The 20,049-nt window shown below is 35.7% G+C and overlaps 1 protein-coding gene and 1 pseudogene across 1 annotated transcript; both read left to right on the forward strand.

Moving 5' to 3' along the window:
• Nucleotides 1-10,927: 10,927 nt before the first annotated feature.
• On the forward strand, nucleotides 10,928-11,766 carry LOC133336202 (cuticle protein 19.8-like). The gene is made up of 2 exons (XM_061544487.1): nucleotides 10,928-10,939; nucleotides 11,068-11,766. Exons 1-2 carry the CDS (start codon nucleotides 10,928-10,930, stop codon nucleotides 11,764-11,766), a joined length of 711 nt encoding a protein of 236 aa, XP_061400471.1.
• A 6,188-nt stretch (nucleotides 11,767-17,954) lies between these two features.
• LOC133336203 (cuticle protein 19.8-like) lies at nucleotides 17,955-18,864 on the forward strand (annotated as a pseudogene).
• Nucleotides 18,865-20,049: the final 1,185 nt, after the last annotated feature.

Here is a 20,049-nt window from a genome sequence, read left to right on the forward strand (position 1 = left end):
AGGCTGTCTGAAAATATGTAAACAAATTTTAAACCCTTTCAAATATTTACACATTTTATTCAACATTCGCCACTGTGTCAAACCCCCCACCATAGGCTTAATTTATAAACGCACACACAAAAGTAATTATTCGTACACGCTTATTCCCGGTTTCTTCTTTCGGATTTTTTATTGGAAATTTTACACATGTTTGCAACTGGAATAATTAAGACAACATCATGAGAAAAAAACCAAAAACAAACCAGAAACAATTCATTGGTAATTACCAGCTACCAAAATGACAGTAACTAAAGCAACCACTAAAGCTGACTTTGACCTTAACACTCAGTTGCCAAAACATTGAATGTTTAGGTTTTTTCTTTTTTCTTTTTTGTAAAATAAAATTAAATTTTGTATTACCATCCGCTGCGGGCTGTCTTGACCAAACCCAATTGTAGATATGCTCATACGGCATAGTTACATACAATATTGAACAATCGTAACACTGAGTGTGGTCTGTGGTCTGAAAATCCAAATTGACAGCAGCTGACAACACGACACGTGTAAAAAAAATTTCATGTAAAGCATTTACAAAAATCATTTGGGCCAATATTTATCCGCATTATTGGATTTCATTCAATGTCTGATATTAAATCACTAGTTGCATATTTTTTTGTTATTCTTAAGTCTGTTATTATCGCTCATTATAAGCCTTATTGAATGTAAATAATTTTATTGGAAACTTAAAATTGTACATTGTGTTTATTTTTAATATACATTGGAATACATAAAATATTGACTGCAAAAATGTATAAGCATTGGGGCCCAATCGACAGTTATTTTTATTTAAAAATACCAAATATTCATTTAGAAAATCTAAATAATTTGTTGAGTCAATTCTATAAAAATTTCTAAAAAAAGTAAATTATAGTTTTATTGCATTTAAAAAAATATTATATTCGGTCGAAATATATATGAGGGTTATATGTAAATCTGAACCGACTTAAAAGTCGACCGGGCAGAACTTTTTCTATTCTTTACCATGAGGTTTTCAAAATACTTAAATCACTTGGAACATTTATATGGGGCTAAGTCATTCTATGTTGTCTGCTAGAACGGTTCTTATCGTCTGAAGAAACGAAGTACCAAATTACACTCTGGATGAAAAATTCGACACTTTAGCACTCCGCCAATGGGAAAAAATTCAAGAAATGTTGTTGTACCCATTAAGACCCGAAATGCCACATTACCATTCAATATTGCAAACATTTAATTCTCGACATTTAATTTTCTGGCTTATGTGATATAACGATATATGTTTTTATACCCTACACAACTATGTTGTCAGGGTATTATAGCTTTGTGCAGCTCCAAAAGTTTGTAACGCCGCGAAATATTGGTCCTAGACCCACCTTTAAGTATACCGATCGTCATATCTCGACTAGCTGAGTCGATCTAGACATGTGTGTCCGTCCGTCCGTCTGTCCATTATAATTTGTAAACACGATACAGGCCACAGTTATGGACCAATCTTCACGAAATTTTGCATGTTGAATAGGTTCTGACCAATGAAGACCCCTATTGTTTTTGGAAAAGATCGGTTAATATTTAGGGGATGAAATGGACCAAAAACTTTATTTTTGTCGGTTTTTCTGGTCGCTCCTGAGGCCGCAATTATGGCCCAAACACCGCGAATTTTTGCATGGAGAAGGGGGTCGGGCAAAAGAATAAGCATGCCTGTTTTGATAAAGATCGGTAAATATTTAGCGGGTCAAATGGACCCTGACTTTTGTGTGAAAAATGACCAAATTTGTATTGTATGGAGTATATATTTACTCCTGAAGAACCAAGGCCCGAGAAGTTTATAGTGTGTTCAAGAAGAGTGGTTGACCTTTAAATTGATACCAATTATATGGTCGTATGTACTCAGATGTGGGAGTTACACTTAAATATTTATAGGTGCTTACGTATTCCGACATTATTTAGTAACCCAATACCACTAGAGGGCGGAAATATAGCGCTGATCGCTTTGAAAAATTCCATGAGATTCCAGTTATGGCCAAGGACAACGCCTATAATTTTCGGTGATGATCACATAATAATTTGGGGATGAAGTGGACCCAAAACTTAATTGTTTTTGTATTTTTTGAGTCGAACATCACAACACATCCCTGGGTGAAGGAAACCTGGAATATTTCTTGACCTCTAGTCGGTCAAGAGGGTGCAAATATCGCGAAATATTGCTTAAGCTCAGAATATAGAAAAACACAAAGTTAGATTTTCTTGGAAGTTGTGTAGGGTATCATATGGTCGGCCCAGTCCGACTATACTGCTTCGCTCACTGGTTTTTTCTGCAAAATAGTTAGGCTGAATCCCAGTTTGTTGTTAAAAAAAAACAACTTTTTATTAGTGGGGAAAGCATGGCATTGTCCACCAAGGGGTAACGCAGGGAAGACTATAGTTTCGGATCTCGACACTGATCCTCCTCACTACCCTTAGTTTTTTTTTTTGGATATTCATCCCAGAAGCTATTAATAGATTCTTTACAAAATACATTTTATACCCAAATGTCTCTTGTAACAATGGGAACTACTTAGCTAACCAACGAAATAAACAGCGTGAGAGTTTCGCTGGTGCCTCACTTCGAGGTTATAAAGGCATTTGTAAACAAGACCAATGCACACAACGACGTGTTGTTTTTATTAAAAAAAAATCGTACGAATTTCGATAGCTCTTCATAATAATTCTGGCCAATTCTGGCCGCAACACTAATCAAGGTTTATACTAATTTTGTTTCCATTTATTACCTTTCGAACTCTTGCAGTACTTATTTCCAAAACAAATTTCATGATTCGAGCTCCATATGTTCACCCAATGTTCCAGCCTGATCGCTTCACCCAAATATATTTCTACCAAATTCAGTACCATTTAGAAAACACTAGTATGAAGTTGCAAAACTTCCTATATAGCTCAATTCTACAGCCAACAGTGATACTTACTCCACATGTCAATATTCCATCTTTATCAGTTTACCCAAATCCATACAAATACAATCTTCCAAAACTTCCAAGAATTTTTCAAAACTGCCTGTATCATACAACCTATGGCAATTTTATTTACCGATATCAGAACACCAGCTCTATCGATTCACCAAAAATTTAAATTTTACCAACCCAGTAAAAGTTTCCACAACTTCCTACATATCCCAAGCACATACACCAACAGTGATCCTAACTCTAAATTTCAGGATTCCATCTATATCGGTTCACTCAAAATTTAAATTTTACCAAATTTAGTACCCATAAATATGAATTTCCAAAACTACATTAATAACCCTGATGTTCAAATTTCAGTTTCCTGTTCACCCAATTCCACATTTCCTACCATTTAGTACACATTAGTATATATATCGAAAACTTCCCACATATTCAAATCCTCAACATTGACCGCAACTAAAAATTCCGAGCTCCATCGGTTCACCCAAATCCAAATTTGGTACCGTTTAGTACACATTAGTACAAATTTCCAAAACGTCATACATATTTACACCGCAGCAGTAATCCTAACTACAAATTTCAAGATTCCAGAAAGTGTTCCATCACTTTAGGTTCACCTAAATACAAATTGTACCAAATTGTACATGATACGAAATTGAAAAACCGCTCGTTTTTCAATAATTCGCACGATCGATCGTGGTGTTATTTCGGGCTCATACCTACAGATACATAATTCGTTACCTGTGATGATGTTATAAAAGTATATTGAAGCACAGCTATCATATTTGTATAACCTAATACAAAAGTCCAATATAAAAGTCCTCATCGATGTAAGTCCACGATTATATATAGCCCTTATACAAGAATCATGCGACATTTTCTGTATGATGAAGGTCCTAGTCCAATTTCCATCTTGAGTGTCCAGATTTTCCTGACAGCAATTTACCATGCCATACAACCCCCATATAACAGTCGTCATCTATTTGGAAACTTTTTAATCATTAAAGAAATTTTGCAATGCAAGAAAAATATGACAATCGCTTGGTGCCAAGTCCGGACTGTTTGGAGGATGCATTAAAACCTCCCAACAAAGCTCCCAAAGTTTCTGACGAGTCACTGTAGACTACACCTCTCCGGTTGGCCAATTTTGGTCAATTGTAAATGGTTTAAACCAGTTTTATGGCCGACTTTTCGCTCCTGGTTGATGTTACGATTGCTAACATGCCGGTCAACTTCGATCATTTCTCTAATTCTATCGACATTTTCGATGACCGGCCTACCTGTGCGAGGTGCATCTTTAAAATCAAAAAATCCTGAACGGATCCGTAAACACCATTCGCAATTTTAGCCGCTTGGCTTGAATTTTCGTAAAACTGTAAAATGTACCGAATTTTCTCTTTGTTCACTTCCATTTTTAACACCCTGTAACTCACAACTGAATGAATGCACAAAAAAAAAATAATATTTTACTGCGAAATATCACCCTTCCAACGAGCATAAATCTGAAAATTTTTCATCGATACTTTACGAGAAAACTATCAGTACAGCCATCTGCCGAAAAAATTGCTTCCTTTTTCCCCAACCTAATATTTTTGAAAAAATTACTAAGTATATTCAGCAGGTATTCAATTTTCGAAAAGTATTTAAACCTCAGCTCAGGTATTTCTATCCAGAACCAATATTTCAGACACGCCTAAAATTCCTGCACAAAATTGGTACATTCCGATGCTAAGATTATTAACGCACTTCACTTTTCCATTTGTCCATCCTTGTGCATTTCGACAAAGTAGCGAAAGGAATTGACAGACCACAAAACAAAATAAACAATTACATGACATTCGAACGATAGCCATACAAGATTTCGGAAACCGCATCTCCAACTAGTGTCTTTTCTCTGTTACCACCTGATTTAATTTTGGAGTGATGCTTCTTTGGTCTGTTTGGTGTATTTCAATGTTAATTTGTTTATCGGTTTGTTGCAATCGTGCCTGACGAGTGGCAGGACGAATTGTATGTGCATGTTATTATCTGTTGAGGAAACGTGCGAATGCATTTCCCTTGAGAGGTGATGGCCTTAAGACCATTCAGCAGCCAGCATCCACAATACCAAAAACAACGGTGCGTACAACAGTTGTAACTTCGCTCAGAAAAAAAGCATCCAAAAATATTATCTTAATTTAGTAATCGATTCGAATGTTTCACGTTTCATTTCAATTGTATACAATAATCATTCTTTTTTTTCATTTGTTGGCTGACTTGTTGGTTGTCGGTATCATTTATGTTTGGATCTGTTGCGGGCCCCTATTTACGAACGCTGAACGGCTGACTCTCTTATTTAAATCAATTTGTGAATATTTAATTGATTTCTCTACGCTTGGGCAAAAGTGAAGGTATATAATTATTTCGGGTTTTTTTATTTTATAATTTTCTGGGCTTATTTTGAATTATTTTAGGCCAATTAAGAAGGAATCTTGGATGCGATGTTTTGTTGTTTTGGGGTTATGAAGGTTTTTGGAAAGTAAATACCAATGTGTGGTATTTTAATTCGTGTAATTGGTTTGTTAAGATTTTAAAGAAGATATCACAGTCAATTGATTTAGTTTTGTTTTCATTCGCAATTCGGTAATTTTGTCTTATTGGATAATATCTACGTTCCTTGGGGTGTCAGTGGGAAAAGGGAATATTTAATTGGGAAATGCGAATATGATCTTTAAAGTCATATTCTGACAATGATCCAAACGGCCGTTTCAGTAAAATTATTGGGAATTCCGTTGGAAACCATGGATAAAGCCTTCAAGATTTGTTGGTAAAGTCAATGAGATGAAAGTGTAAAGACATGACATTGTGTCTGTTGTCTTGGACCTCCAACATATGGAAAAAGGGGCGGGACCTTTATATGGAGGCTTTGTCAATACATAAACTTATATCGGAAATATTCTGCAAATATTGATGAGCACATTAAATGGGGATTAAATTTAAACTATAAATGCGACAAAATTGTTTAAAATTCTCATAATGGGAAGAAGATGAAGTATCAAAATATGGATCTATATTGAAAATTGTCTGCAAAGAAGAATTTTGTTGGGAAATACTACTTCGAATAATCTATACTAATAAAAGAGTAAAGTGATTGACTCACTTGCTGACTGACATAACGATTTATCAACACCCAGACGAAACCGCTGAAGCTAGAATCGTGAAATCTGCGGTGAGTCCAAAGGTGTCAGATTGGGTTTTTAGAAAACGGCACTAAAAGTAGTAAATCTGGTATCATTTGTATGTATTTGGTAAAGATAAAATGAGGGTCACTGATAGAGTGTAGAATAGATGTAGCAAATGGTTTTTGGTTATTCGAAAAGTACTAAACTGTACTAAATTTTGGTACAATTTCGTACAAAATTCGTACCAATGTGTACTAAATGGTGCCCCATTTGGATTTTGGTGAACCGATAGAGCTGCAATCTTGATTTTTGGAGTTAGGATCACTGTTGGGGGCGAACCGGTAGAGCTAGAATTTTTAATTTGAAATGAGGTTCACTGATAGAGTGTAGAATAGATCTTGCACATGGTTTTTGGACATTCTGACTAAAAGTATTCGAAAAGTACTAAACTTACTAAATTTGGTACAATTTCGTACCATTTGAACAAAAAAAAGCTAAAAACTTGAAATTTTGTTGATGTATGTAGGAAATTTTGAAAATTCGTACAAATGTGTACTAAATGGTATGCCATTTGGAGTTTGGTGAATACATAGAGCTATAATCTTTACATTTGGAGTTCGGATCACTGTTGGGGGGTAGAATGTGAACTAAATTTGGTACAATTTAAATTTTATGAAGTTATGGAAATTTGTGGTAATGTTACCAAATGTGGATTTGGTTGAACCGATTAAGTTGAGGTGAAGGATAGAGCTTTGTAGAATACTTTAGATACTAATGTGTACTAAATTTGGTACAATTTAAATTTGAGGTGAACCAATAGAGCTGGAGACCTTGACATTTGGAAATAAGGTTACTATTGGAGTATAGGATTGGGGTGTGGATGTAGTTTTGGAAATCCATACACCCATACGTATGGATTTCCAAAACTACATCCACTACTACGTGGGTACTACGTGAACATATTGAGATGTGATCCTGAAATTTGTGGATTTGGGTTAACTGATAGAGCTGGGGCACTGAAATTTGAAAATAAGATTACTGTTGGAATCTAAGATTGGGGTATGGATGTAGTTTTCCAAATTCATACTTATGGGCACTAAATTGTACTAAGTCTGGTACAATTTGAATTTTGGGTGGAATCCTGAAATTTGGAGTGGGGATGATTGTTTGGGTGTAGCATTAGGGTCTGTAGGAAGTTTTGGGAATTCGCGCTAATGGTACTTAATGGTACCAAATTTAATATTGGTGAACCGAATGGTACCAAATTTAATATTGGTGAACCGAAACAAAATTTAGCAAAGTGCACTGAATTAGGTCCTGATTGATGTATGCGAAGTTTTGTAAAAATCGGTCCAGATTTAGATATAGCTCCCATATATAGTTTTGTCCGACTTTACGTAAATTGTGCACCAAACTCGTAATTTTTTGTCGTACTGAATAATGTCCAGCTTGATGTACTTGAAGTTTTGTTGAAATCGGTTCAGATTTAGATATAGCTCCCATATATAGTTTCGTCAGATTTTATGTAAATGGTGCACCAAAATTCCAATATTTTCCGATTGGGCCAACATTTTGCACAGCCTACTGAAGTAGGTACTGTTTGATGTTTATGAAGTTCTTTTGAAATACGTTCAGATTTAGATATAGCTCTCATATATAGATTCGTCCAATTTTTGGTAAATGGTGCACCAAACCTTCCATAATGTTTCCGATTGAGACAACATTTTGCAGCGCGTATTAAAATAGGTCCACATTGATGTAAACGGAGTTTTGTGAACATCGGCTCATATTTCCATATATCTCCCCTATACCGTCTGTTCCATATACACGAGATAAAATTGTAAATAGCGCACTGTGATGCAGCATACCAAAGGCATATGTAATGGTTGCTCAATTAGGTCCAGATTTACATATTTACATTTACATACAAATGGTATACAAATGAATCCGATTGTCATACAATTTTTCATAGATTTCAGAATGGTATGTGCATTGCGTATTTAACTTGGTTCACATATCTATGTGTGATCTACACATTTAGTTTCGCCCCATTCCATTTCAATGGTCCTCTAAAGATTAGATGTCTGTTCTATCGAGAGGATATTGTGTATATTAGCATCTCTTGTATGTATCCAAAGTGGTGAACGGTATCATATAGTCGACCCCGTCCGACTTATTTTGTTTTAAATATTTTTATTTATTCATAAAAAACATTTTGTGTTTATCGTCCTGCAGTTTAATTCTGTAGCTTCATTTAATTTTTTCAAAATTTTTGCATTTATTAAGAAATAAAAACGGAACTATGTGAGCAAAAAAAAAAAAAGATGAAAGAGAGAGAGATTCAAAGGAACTATGTAGGAGTCGGAACTATATGGAGCAAAAGAGTTTTTTGGAGCAAAGGAACTGTATGGAATAAAGGAACTATATGCAGCAAAGGATCTACATTAAGGAACTAGATCATTTTAAAAAAAAGGAACGAGAAAGATCGATCTGCTAAGTGAACTAGATTGCCCAACTCTAGTGATAAGACTTCCATTGGATTGCATTGAAATGGTAGGAATGGAAATTTGAACTTATGTCTACTAAATTGTACATAATTTGATACCAATAGGATTTAGGTGAACCCATAAAATTCGGAAATTTGGAATTAAGATTGCGGTATGTGGGAAGATTTGAAAATTTTTACATATGATTGTTAAAGTTGGTAGTTATGGAAATTTATAATAATGTTTACTATCTGGTACAAATATTGGATTTGGGTGAACCTATATTTGCAATTTGGAATTTTTTTAAATAAGTATTACAAGAGTGTCAAGGTAAGAAAGTATAAAGTATAAAGCTACATTTTTGTTGAGCACAGAATTGGTGTGTAGAGTTGAAGGGTAGTTTTGGAAATACGTGCTATATGAGAACATAGGTACTAAATGGTTCTAAAATTTTAATAATGGTCAGTATTGGATTTGAAATACTTCCCACATTCGTTAACAAATTAGCGGGCATATACTAGTAATTAAATAAAAGGTTTTCCATTTGCTTTATTTTTTTTGCGAAATTAAATTCAAACCCTCAGAGTCCTAAAGCTATTCGTTAGACAGTCCTCACTTTGAGATTCATGTACAAAATATTATTTAACAAATTAGAAAAAACAGCGGACCTAAAAAATTATTTGTTTGAATATCCCTTATTTTCGACCAAAACCAGGGACCGAAAATAACAGTTATTTTTTAAAATGCGAACAAAAAAATCTTCATGTTAGAGACATGGGACACCAATAGTGTCATATACCAATAGATTCGTATTGAGGAGCCCATTAAGGATATTTAGTGATCTTGAGAAAACACTCTCAGTTCCCATGTTAAGGATTATTTTTTAACGGAAAAAATAAACGTTGATTTTTAACTGTTAAAAATGATTTTTATTTTTTCCGTCAAAAATAAAAGTCTTTTTGGGACTTTTATTTTTTCTGTCAAAAATAACAGTCTTTTTGGGATTTTTATTTTTTTCGTCAAAAAAAAAAAGTCTTTTTGGGATTTTTATTTTTTCCGTCAGGAAATAAAACTCTTTTTATGTAAAGAAGTTTATACAACTTGTAATCAGTTATAAAACTACAATTTATAAATCTCTGTCCTTATTACAATAAGTGTACACATAAGTAATCAAGATCAAAGGTAAAAAATATTTGTTATACATTTTTAAAAAATAGTCTAGTGTACCAAATCATGAATATAAATTAAAGAATCATTCCCCTGACTATTAGGTCAAAGGTTATATAACTGGTACCAAGCTCTATATGTTTATTTACGTAAAAAGACTTTTATTTTCTGACGGAAAAAATAAAAGTCCCAAAAAGACTTTTATTTTTGACGAAAAAAATAAAAATCATTTTTAACAGTTAAAAATCAGCGTTTATTTTTTCCGTTAAAAAATAAATAATTAAAGTGGATTTTTTTATTTAGGTCACAAAATAACAGTTATTTTTTACCTGATTTGATATAAGTTATAACCGTTACGTTCTCTGACCAAAACACCAATATTTGTAAATCTTTATCCTGATAATCTCAATAAAAATGTTTTTGAACGGCGCTGTTGACGATATGACACCCTTTACCACTGTCTGTCCTCCGATATGCTGCTGTTGCTTATTTAGTGTACAATTTAAATCAAAATCATCCTGCCGTTCTGTATATGGATATACAAATTGTATAAAAATATACAAATTGTTCGTATAAAATGTATTTCTTCTTCTTTGGGTGGCAATAAGTCAGTTAGTGGCTCATGAACTGTCGGTAATAATTCAATGACCCAAAACTGTTTCCCAAACAAAACCAAAAGTTTTCTCAACGTTCAGCACAATAGGTGACATATTTGGAAATGTTATAAAATCAATCAAGGTTTATCATATTTTTCATTTCGATACCGTCAGCCAGTAGTTGCACATACGCCAAAATATTTATTTTTTGGTAATTTTACCAATATTTTTTTAATCAATCGTGGAAGACTTCTTTGAAATATTTTTTGGGTATTTACCGGATTTTTAATAGCAAATGTAATATTACCAAATACTATTTAGATAAATATGGTTTGGCTAATGCATGGGAACAAGAAAGTCAATTGAATATTATTATTAAATGCCGTTATGAATATTAATGAGGAAGTACCGGATAGTGTGGAAAAAATTATTAATAATTTTTAGTATAAATTGACGACCCTTTCTTGGAAAAAGACACACTCAGTATTAACTACACCAAGTGTAAAGAACGATTTAGTGATTAAACAAAACTTTAAAAAACAATGGCCTATAAGGTGTGTGTGTGTGTGTGCATAATATTTAAAAAATATGTTCCGCAAGGACTTAAAGTTAAAAAAAACAATGATAAAAAACAAGATATAATTTACCCATTAACTTATACAATTCATATTTCTCTCTGTAGTTGGTGATCGCCCTCGCTTTTATTGCTGCCGCCAGCGCTGCTGTAGTAGTGCCCGGTGCCCCTGTTGTGGCCAAGGCAGTAGCTGTTGAAGAATACGATCCTCATCCACAATACAAATACGGTTATGATATCCAAGACTCTATTTCCGGTGACTCCAAGGGTCATGTTGAGGAACGTGATGGTGATGTTGTTCGCGGTGAATACACTGTAATTGATGCCGATGGTTTCAAGCGTACTGTTACCTATGTTGCCGATCCCATCAATGGTTTCAATGCCGTTGTTCGTCGTGAACCCATTGTCGCTGCTGCTCCCGTCGTTGCTGCCGCCCCAGTTGTTAAGGCTGCCGCTCCCGTAGTTGCTGCTGCTCCAGTTGTAAGAGCTGCTGCCCCTGTCTTTGCTCCTGCTCCAGTAGTCAGACCAGCTCCAGTATTCGCTCCTGCTCCCGTTGTTAGAGCTGCCGCTCCTGTTTTTGCTCCAGCTCCAGTAGTCAGACCAGCTCCAGTCTTTGCACCTGCCCCCGTTGTTAAAGCCGCTCCATTCGTACCTGCCGCTCCTTTCGGCTCTTCGGTCACCTACTCAGCAACAGCTCCCTTTGTTAAAGCTGCTGCTCCCGTAGTTGCCGCTGCTCCTGCCTATGTTCGTAGCGCTCCCTATGTAGCTGCTCCCTTCAACTATGGTTATGCTGTCCGCAATTTGTAAGCGGGTTGATTGTTAACTTAGTGGTTAATCGTTGTTGATTAGTTTTTGTTTAATCTATTAATAAATTTAAGAATTATTTTTGAAAAAATGTATTTGGATTTTGAGAATTATGACGACATTAGGGATATCATAGCTTGAGGCATACATATCGGGGATTTTTTATATATATTTCTGATCTAATCAATACCAAGAGTTGCATGGCGACATCTGACATTTGCAGTCGAAACATTGAACTTCTATAGCACTGTGAAATCTGGTTGTCGTCGTTTGCTCAAAGACCGAGGTCGTAAAGGACTTTCAAAAATGTTGGTGAAAGCAGCACTTCGAAGCAAATAACCGTCTGTTGCTTACAAGAACCTGGTCATATGTCACACATACAAAAACCTGGTCACCACAATGTTTTTGTGCATATGTTTGTAACAAAAAGAATCGAGATAGCTCCATGGTTCCTTTTGAGAATATGCATAGAATCACTTTCTGAGTCGATTTATGCATGTCCGTCTGTCCGTCCATGTATTTTTGTGAACAAAGTACAGGTCGCATTTGTGATCCGATTTGGATGAAATTTGGCACAGTTCACTTATTTGGCCCAAGGACGAACCCTATTGAAATTGGAGAAAATCGGTTCAGATTTAAACATATAGCTCCCATATGTAAATTCTTCCGATTTTAGGTTAATAATGCACCAAACTCCCAATATTTGTCCGATTGGGACAAAATTTTGCACAGAGTACAGAATCAGATCCATACTTATGTATGTGAAGTTTTGTTAAAATCGTTTAGGATTTAGATATAGCCCCATATATAGTTTCGTCCGATTTTATGTGAATGATGCACCAAACTGCCAATTTTTGTCCGATTGGGAAAAAATGTTGCACAGATTACTGAATATATAGATTCGTCCGTTTTTTTGTGAATGATACATCAAACTCGCAATATTTGTCAGATTGATTAAAATGTTGCATAGCGAATATAATTGAGGAAAAAATGATGTGTGATAAGATTTATTGAAGTCGGTTATGATTTTGATATAGGTCTTATATATATTTTCGTTCGATTTTATGTAAATAGTTGACCGAAGGACCTATGTTTGCTCGATTTTCATGAAATTTAGCAGAGGGTATTAAATTGAATTTAGAGTGATAACAAAAAGCAAATAGTATATTGTACGGTTGCTCAATTAGGTCCATGTGTTTACATATATATGGGCAATATTGCCAATTTTTTAACATAGCTGAAGCGGAGGTTCGCCCCTTTATAACTCGGGAATTACTTAAGTATATGAAAAAAGTGAATAGTTTTGGGTTAATTGATCTGTCGTTGCAAACTGTTCATGATATTGACTTCCAAACATTATTTTTGTGGAAGCTGGTTTAATGTAAAAAATGTGTAAAAACAGGTTGAGGCGAACCAGTTTTTTTATGTTCTTTATCGATTTGTGATTAAACCACTCATTTCACGATCTTCGTGTCAAAGTAAAACTAGAAGCCAACAAAATGGGGACTACGCCCCTTATGTATCATTTTTCAAAATTTTAACTGGATCTACCTTTAAATGATGCTGACATTTTGAAGCTCGATTTTGAGTGTTTTTTTTATACCCTCCACCGTTTGTAACTCATCGAAATATTCATTTCCGACCCTATAAAGTATATATTCTTGATCAGGGTAAAATTCTAAGACGATCTAGCCATGTCCGTCAGTCTGTCCGTCGGTTGTAATCACGCTATCTTCTGAAGGAATTGAGATAGGGTGCTGAAATTTTGCATAGGGTTGTCTTTTGTCTGCAGGCAGGTAAAGTTCAAAGATGGGATATATCGGTCCACGTTTAGGCATATCTCCCATTTAACAGTACCCCCCCAATTTTCGGTATTTTGGGGTTCTTGGGCGCGTTTTTCAACCGAATACGCTGAAATTTGGTACATTGAGTTCTTATTGGGTACTTAATGTCCCTACAAAAAATTATAAATATAGGTCAACTTTTTCTGGTAGCCCCCATATAACGTTACCTCCTAATTTTCAGTATTTTGGGGGGTTTTGATCGTATTTTTCCACAGAGTTGGCTGTAATTTAGTATTTCGAGTTCTTAATAAGTACCAAATCTCTCCACATTAAATTATAAATATAGGTCAATTTTTTCGGATATCCCCCATATAAGGGTATCCCCAATATTCGGTATTTTGGGGTTCTTGAGCGCGTTTTTCAACCGAATTCGCTGCAATTTGGTATTTGGTAGTCGTATATGGTAACAAATCTCCCTACCAAAAATTATTTATATTCGCCCCCATTTTGGGGTAGTCCCCATATAACCCCCTTTTTCCTATAATGAACTATACATGAACTATAACCCGCATTTAGGCCTAGCCCCTGTGTGGGAGGTATCAGAAGGAGTGGACCGATAGTCCACATCTTCGAACCTGAACTAAGTTTGGAAGAAATAATAAGATAGGCACAGGTTGGATGAAATCTAAATTTTCTGGGACATGGGTCACATTACGGTTTACATAATCGCGTTGTAGAAATGTCGGCATAGGTCCACTTTTTGGTATTTTCCCTACATTTTCATTTCAAATACCTGCCAGTATATCTAGGGTGGAGGGTATCCAAAGTTTGGCCCGGCCGAACTTAACGCTTTTTCACTTGTTTAATTTTACTTCTAGCTTTAATACGCAAACAGGAATTTCTAAAAATCGATTATAAGATTATTGTAGTCGCGAATCTGCGAATCTGTATGTAGTATGCACACCATCAGAGTAATACTCATCCGATGGTGAAAATTTTGTGCGATCAATTTCTAAAAAACCTATTTTTCGGGCCAAATTTTTAGATCTGTCAACTGAATGATATGGGTACCCTTGATCAATAAGGTTTTTTACGTTTCGGATGATATAAAATCTTCTTGGTGAAAATCCATCTACTAGAACGGCGGGATCTAATCTTCCAAAAACCCGAAATTTGGCAAAAAATGTTTTAAAAACTTTTTAAAAACTTCAGCCGAAAGAGAGATGTACCCAATTTATCTCAAAAATAATGTGAGCTGGCACATCCATGGTTCTTAATGGACCACATTTCGGTGCACACCGAAATCGGATGCGCGTTAATGGCATATGGAGTTTTCGGAAATTATTCGCGTTTTACGATTTTTAGGGTACTTCAATGCAACGTGTGGCACATCTTAGCCGTCAAATGAAATTTCGCAAAATGTATATGGATTGGAAGATAAACTTCTGTACTTCCTGGAAACCGCATGCGCATCAAATGATTTTGAGAATTACGCGATTTAGACGCAATTTAAAATGTATATTTCATAATATTATTTTATTATTTATTCCTATTTATATAACCCCAAGATTTATCGGAACGGTCTTGATATAACCCGCAAGGCGTATACTTATACACAAAAAGTGATTGTTATATATGTCAATTTTTCGGCGAAATGTGGGTGAAATAGCAGAATAACCCAAAAATTTTTTTCTGAAACTTCTTGTATAAAATTAAAAAAGTAAATACATACATATGTATGACGACATTATTTTTTCGAACCAAAAACAAATATTTTTCCCCAATTTCTTGTTTTGTTGTCGCTGTGATTTACAAACCGCTACACGGACTTGTGTGATTTTGATATCATTTGACTCATCATGGTGTTTAGATTATGTAGATATTTATACCCTTCCCCACACTGTGGTACAGGGTATTATGTCTTTGTGCATATGTTTGTAACAGGCAAAAGGAAACGAGATAGACACATGGTTCCTTTTGAGAATATGCATAGAATCACTTTCTGAGTCGATTTACGCATGTCCGTCTGTCCGTCTGTCCGTCCATGTATTTTTGTGAACAATGTACAGGTCGCATTTATGATCGGATTTAATGTAAATGGTGCACCAAAGTCCCTATATATCTTTCGATTTGCACGAAATTTGGCATATCGTATTCAATTAAGTCTAGAATGATGTGTGCTAAGTTTCGTGAAAATCGGTTCAGATTGAGATATAGCTCCCATATATAGCTTCGTCCGATTTTATGTAAATGGTGCACCAAAGTCCCTATATATCTTTCGATTTGCACGAAATTTGGCATGGCGTAATGAATTAGGCCTAGAATGATGTGTGCTGAGTTTCATGAAAATCGGTTCAGATTTAGATATAGCTCCCATATATAGTTTCGTCCGATTTTTTTGTAAATGGTGTACCAAAGTCCCTTAATATCTTTCGGTTTGGACCAAATTTGGCACAGCGTAATGAATAAGGTCTAGAATGATGTGTGTTAAATTTCCTTAAATCGTTAAATCGGTTCAGATTATATAGCTTCTATATCTGACCAAATGATATAGCTTCTATATCTGACCAAATGAAAATAGAAGTATAGGTTGCAGATTGACATGTTTATGGATCCATTTTCTACTTTCTTTACTGGTTATAAATTAATTTTTAGGTGTGTGTATGTCATTAATGTAATGACAATATTGATGTAATCTGCTATATTATTTTTATTTTTCTCATATTGCGCGAAGATGTGCAACTTTATCGCGATTATTATAATATATTCATATTGTTATATTCATATTGTTATTTTCACGGTAAAATTACAGCCACTTCGATGGGAAAAAGGTTCTAAAACCTTAAAAGTGTGCACATTGGACGAACATTTTTTTATGGGGGGTATGTCCAAATATAGAGCTGCGGAGGCAATTGTTCGCATAAATATGTTCTCTAATAGAACCCAGAGAGTGCTGCTGAAACATTAAAAATACCAAAAATATTGCGTTTTTTATATATGGACCATGTACAAACCTTGACCTAGATTCATAATTATTTGCACCTATGCCAGCCTCCAAAATCCCACAATGTGAAATTACAAAAATAAATGTTGCAATAACCTTCAAAATATCATTATATGGTAGCTACCATAGCTGCCTAAATTCACCGAATAATTGAGGTACCATTCTATGTGGGCTACTCCGAAATAGTATCCCATATTTTTAATTTTTGGTAAAGAGAGATATTCCAAATAAGAATCAAAAATATTAAATTAGAACGAAATCGGCTGTAAAACGGTGACTACCCTAAAAAAGTTAACCAATATTGACAATTTTTAGTAGGAAGGTTTTCCACTCAGGGAGAACCAAAAAAACCCAAATTAGTTCAAAATATAGAATATTGAGGGTACCACCAATTTAATACAGTTTTTACTATACCTTTCCAATTTTAGTTGCGTTTTCCAAGGTCACACACGCACACATGCTGTTGTTACTACTAAACATTTACTTATATGTTGGCGCTGTCCTAGAAGCCTATGTTGCTCTGAAATGGACCAATATATCCCATGTCCAACACCAAAAATTCTAGTAGTATTAGCAATATATGTGTAAAATTTCAAAGTGTTTAGTATTCGAGCAGTATCGGTATTTAATCCGAAAGGGGGACAGGGCTAAATCGACATAGAAATTTGTTCAGATTTAGAATAAATGGGGGTCTCAGAATGAATTTTTAGAACACACTTTTATTTGGCATATTTTACAATTTTTTTAGCACTTTGTCTGTTTCAAACCTGCAAAAATGTACAATTTGACTTTTGCGATATATCGAAAATTACAGTAAAAATTAGTAGATTCTTGCAACTTTCTATCATTTTTTTATCAACAAAGTTTTGGCTACACTGCATATGATCGAGCCCTTCCTCTCCTTTTTTTGTTAATTTTCTAAACTTGTCCTCGGCCATTGATCTCATGGGAAAAAATGCAGAATATTTATTAGCTACGAACTGCAATGCATATTTATTTAATTTAATACAGTTTTTACTATCACTTTCCAATTTTAGTTGCGTTTTTCAAGGTCACACACGCAAACATGCTGTTGTTACTACTAAACAATTACTTTTATTTTATTAAATGTGTGACAGCGTAGGTGACGCATTAACAATAACAATTTGTTAGTAACTACACAAAAGACATTCTACCAAATGTGGAAGAATTTTGCACTTGCCCACTAGACGACCTCATGACAAATGCGTCGACAGAAAAAATACCATTAACGTGTCACACTATGAATGCTAATGAAGACGTTTCAATGGCAAGCTAGCGACTATAAATTTCTGACCATCAATGTGGACAAAACATATTCACAGTTTAGTACACTTCGTGTAAAGAACAAATTAAGTGATTAAACAAAACTTAAACCTGAAGCAATGGCTTACAAGGTGGGTTGTCCGTTACCGAAAAACAGACATGGATGATTTTTAGATTTAAAGGATTATTTGAAAATAATTCGAAAAATATTAAATTTTTACAGTTTGTTGTTGTCCTCGCCTTCGTTGCTGCCGCCAGCGCCGCTGCTGTTGTACCCAGTGCTCCCGTCTTGGCCAAGACTGCCGAACTCGAGGAATTCGATGCTCATCCCCAATATAAATATGGTTACGATGTCAAGGATAGTCTTTCTGGGGACTCTAAGGGCCATGTGGAGGAACGCGATGGTGATGTGGTTCGCGGTGAATATACTGTAATTGATGCTGATGGTTTCAAACGTACTGTTAGCTATGTTGCCGATCCCGTCAATGGTTTCAATGCTGTTGTTCGTCGTGAACCCATCGTCGCCGCCGCTCCCGTTGTTGCTGCTGCCCCAGTTGTAAAGGCTGCCCCTGTAGTTGCTGCTGCCCCAGTTGTTAAGGCTGCTCCCGTTGTTGCTGCTGCCCCAGTAGCTGCCCCTGTTGTTAAGGCTGCACCCGTCGTTGCCGCTGCCCCAGTAGCTGCTCCCATTGTCAAGGCTGCCCCCATTGTTGCCCTGCCCCAGTAGCTGCTCCCATTGTCAAGGCTGCCCCCGTTGTTGCTGCTGCCCCTGTAGCTGCCCCCGTTGTTGCTGCTGCCCCAGTAGCTGCTCCAATTGTCAAGGCTGCTCCTTTCATTGCTCCTGCTCCCTTCAGCGCTGCCGTTACCTACTCTGCTACAGCTCCATTTGTTAAAGCTGCCGCCCCCGTCGTTGCCGCTGCCCCAGCTCCCTATGTTGCCGCTCCAGCACCATATGTAGCTGCTCCAGCTCCTTACGTTGCTGCTCCATTCAACTATGCTTTGCCAGCTGGTTATGCCGTACGCAATTTGTAATTTTTATCATGGGTTTTGCTTTGTAGCCGTCCCGATTGTTGACTAGTTTTTGTTTAATCTAAATCTTAATAAATGTGATATGAAAAAAAATTACTTTGCAAAATTATTTACAAAAGAAAACAAGTAAAAACATAGGGCCAAACTTTGGTATATACTCCAGGGTTAGAATACCTAAAATATGTCGGGATTTTTTTTATCGGTAAAATTTTGGAAGATATTAACTTATTGAGCTAAATATGCCGCATTCTTTATACCCTGTGCATTCAAAATTTCTTAGAAAAGTCGGGAGCTTCTTATAACGAATTCTAGAAATAATTATACCCTACACAACTATGTTGTCAGGGTATTATAGCTTTGTGCAGCCCCAAGAGTTTGTAACGCCGCAAAATATTGGTCCTAAGTATACCGATCGTCATACCTCGACTAGCTGAGTCGATCTAGATATGTGTGTCCGTCCGTCCGTCTGTCCATTATATTTTGTAAACACGATACAGGCCACAGTTATGGACCAATCTTCACGAAATTTTGCATGTAGGATGGGTTCTGGCCAATGAAGACCCCTATTGTTTTTGGTAAAGATCGGTTAATATCTAGGGATGAAAAGGACCAAATACTTAATTTTTATCGGTTTTTCTGGTCGCTCTAGAGGCCGCAATTATGACCCAAACATCGCGAATTTTTACATAGAGAAGGGGATCTGGCCAAAGAATAAGCATGCCTGTTTTGATAAGGATCGGTCAATATTTAGCGGGTCAAATTGATCCTGACTTTTGTGTGAAAAATTACCAAATTTGTATTCTATAGCGTATAGATTTACCCCTGAAGGACATAGACCCGAAAAGTTGTTGGTATATCCAAGGACAGTGGTTGACCTTTAAATTGATACCAATTATATGGTCGTATGTACTCAGATGTGGGAGTTGTACATACATATTTACAGGTACTTATGTATTCAGATATTATTTAGTAACCCTTTACCACACTAGAGGGCGGAAATATAGCGCTGATCGCTTTAAAATGTTCCATGAAGTTCCAGTTATGGTCAAGGATAACGCCTACAATTTTCGGTGACGATCAGATAGTTATATTGTTATATTTTTCGAGTCGATCACAAGGGAAGGGAATCTGGACAAGTAATTAGAAGGGCTGTACTGAACATTAGTAATAATTGTCGCCCTCTAGTTG

The sequence above is a fragment of the Musca vetustissima genome, unplaced genomic scaffold, assembly GCF_032173495.1.
Source record: "Musca vetustissima isolate MV318-11 ecotype Yass unplaced genomic scaffold, APGP_CSIRO_Mvet_v1 utg45963, whole genome shotgun sequence".
Taxonomy (NCBI): domain Eukaryota; kingdom Metazoa; phylum Arthropoda; class Insecta; order Diptera; family Muscidae; genus Musca; species Musca vetustissima.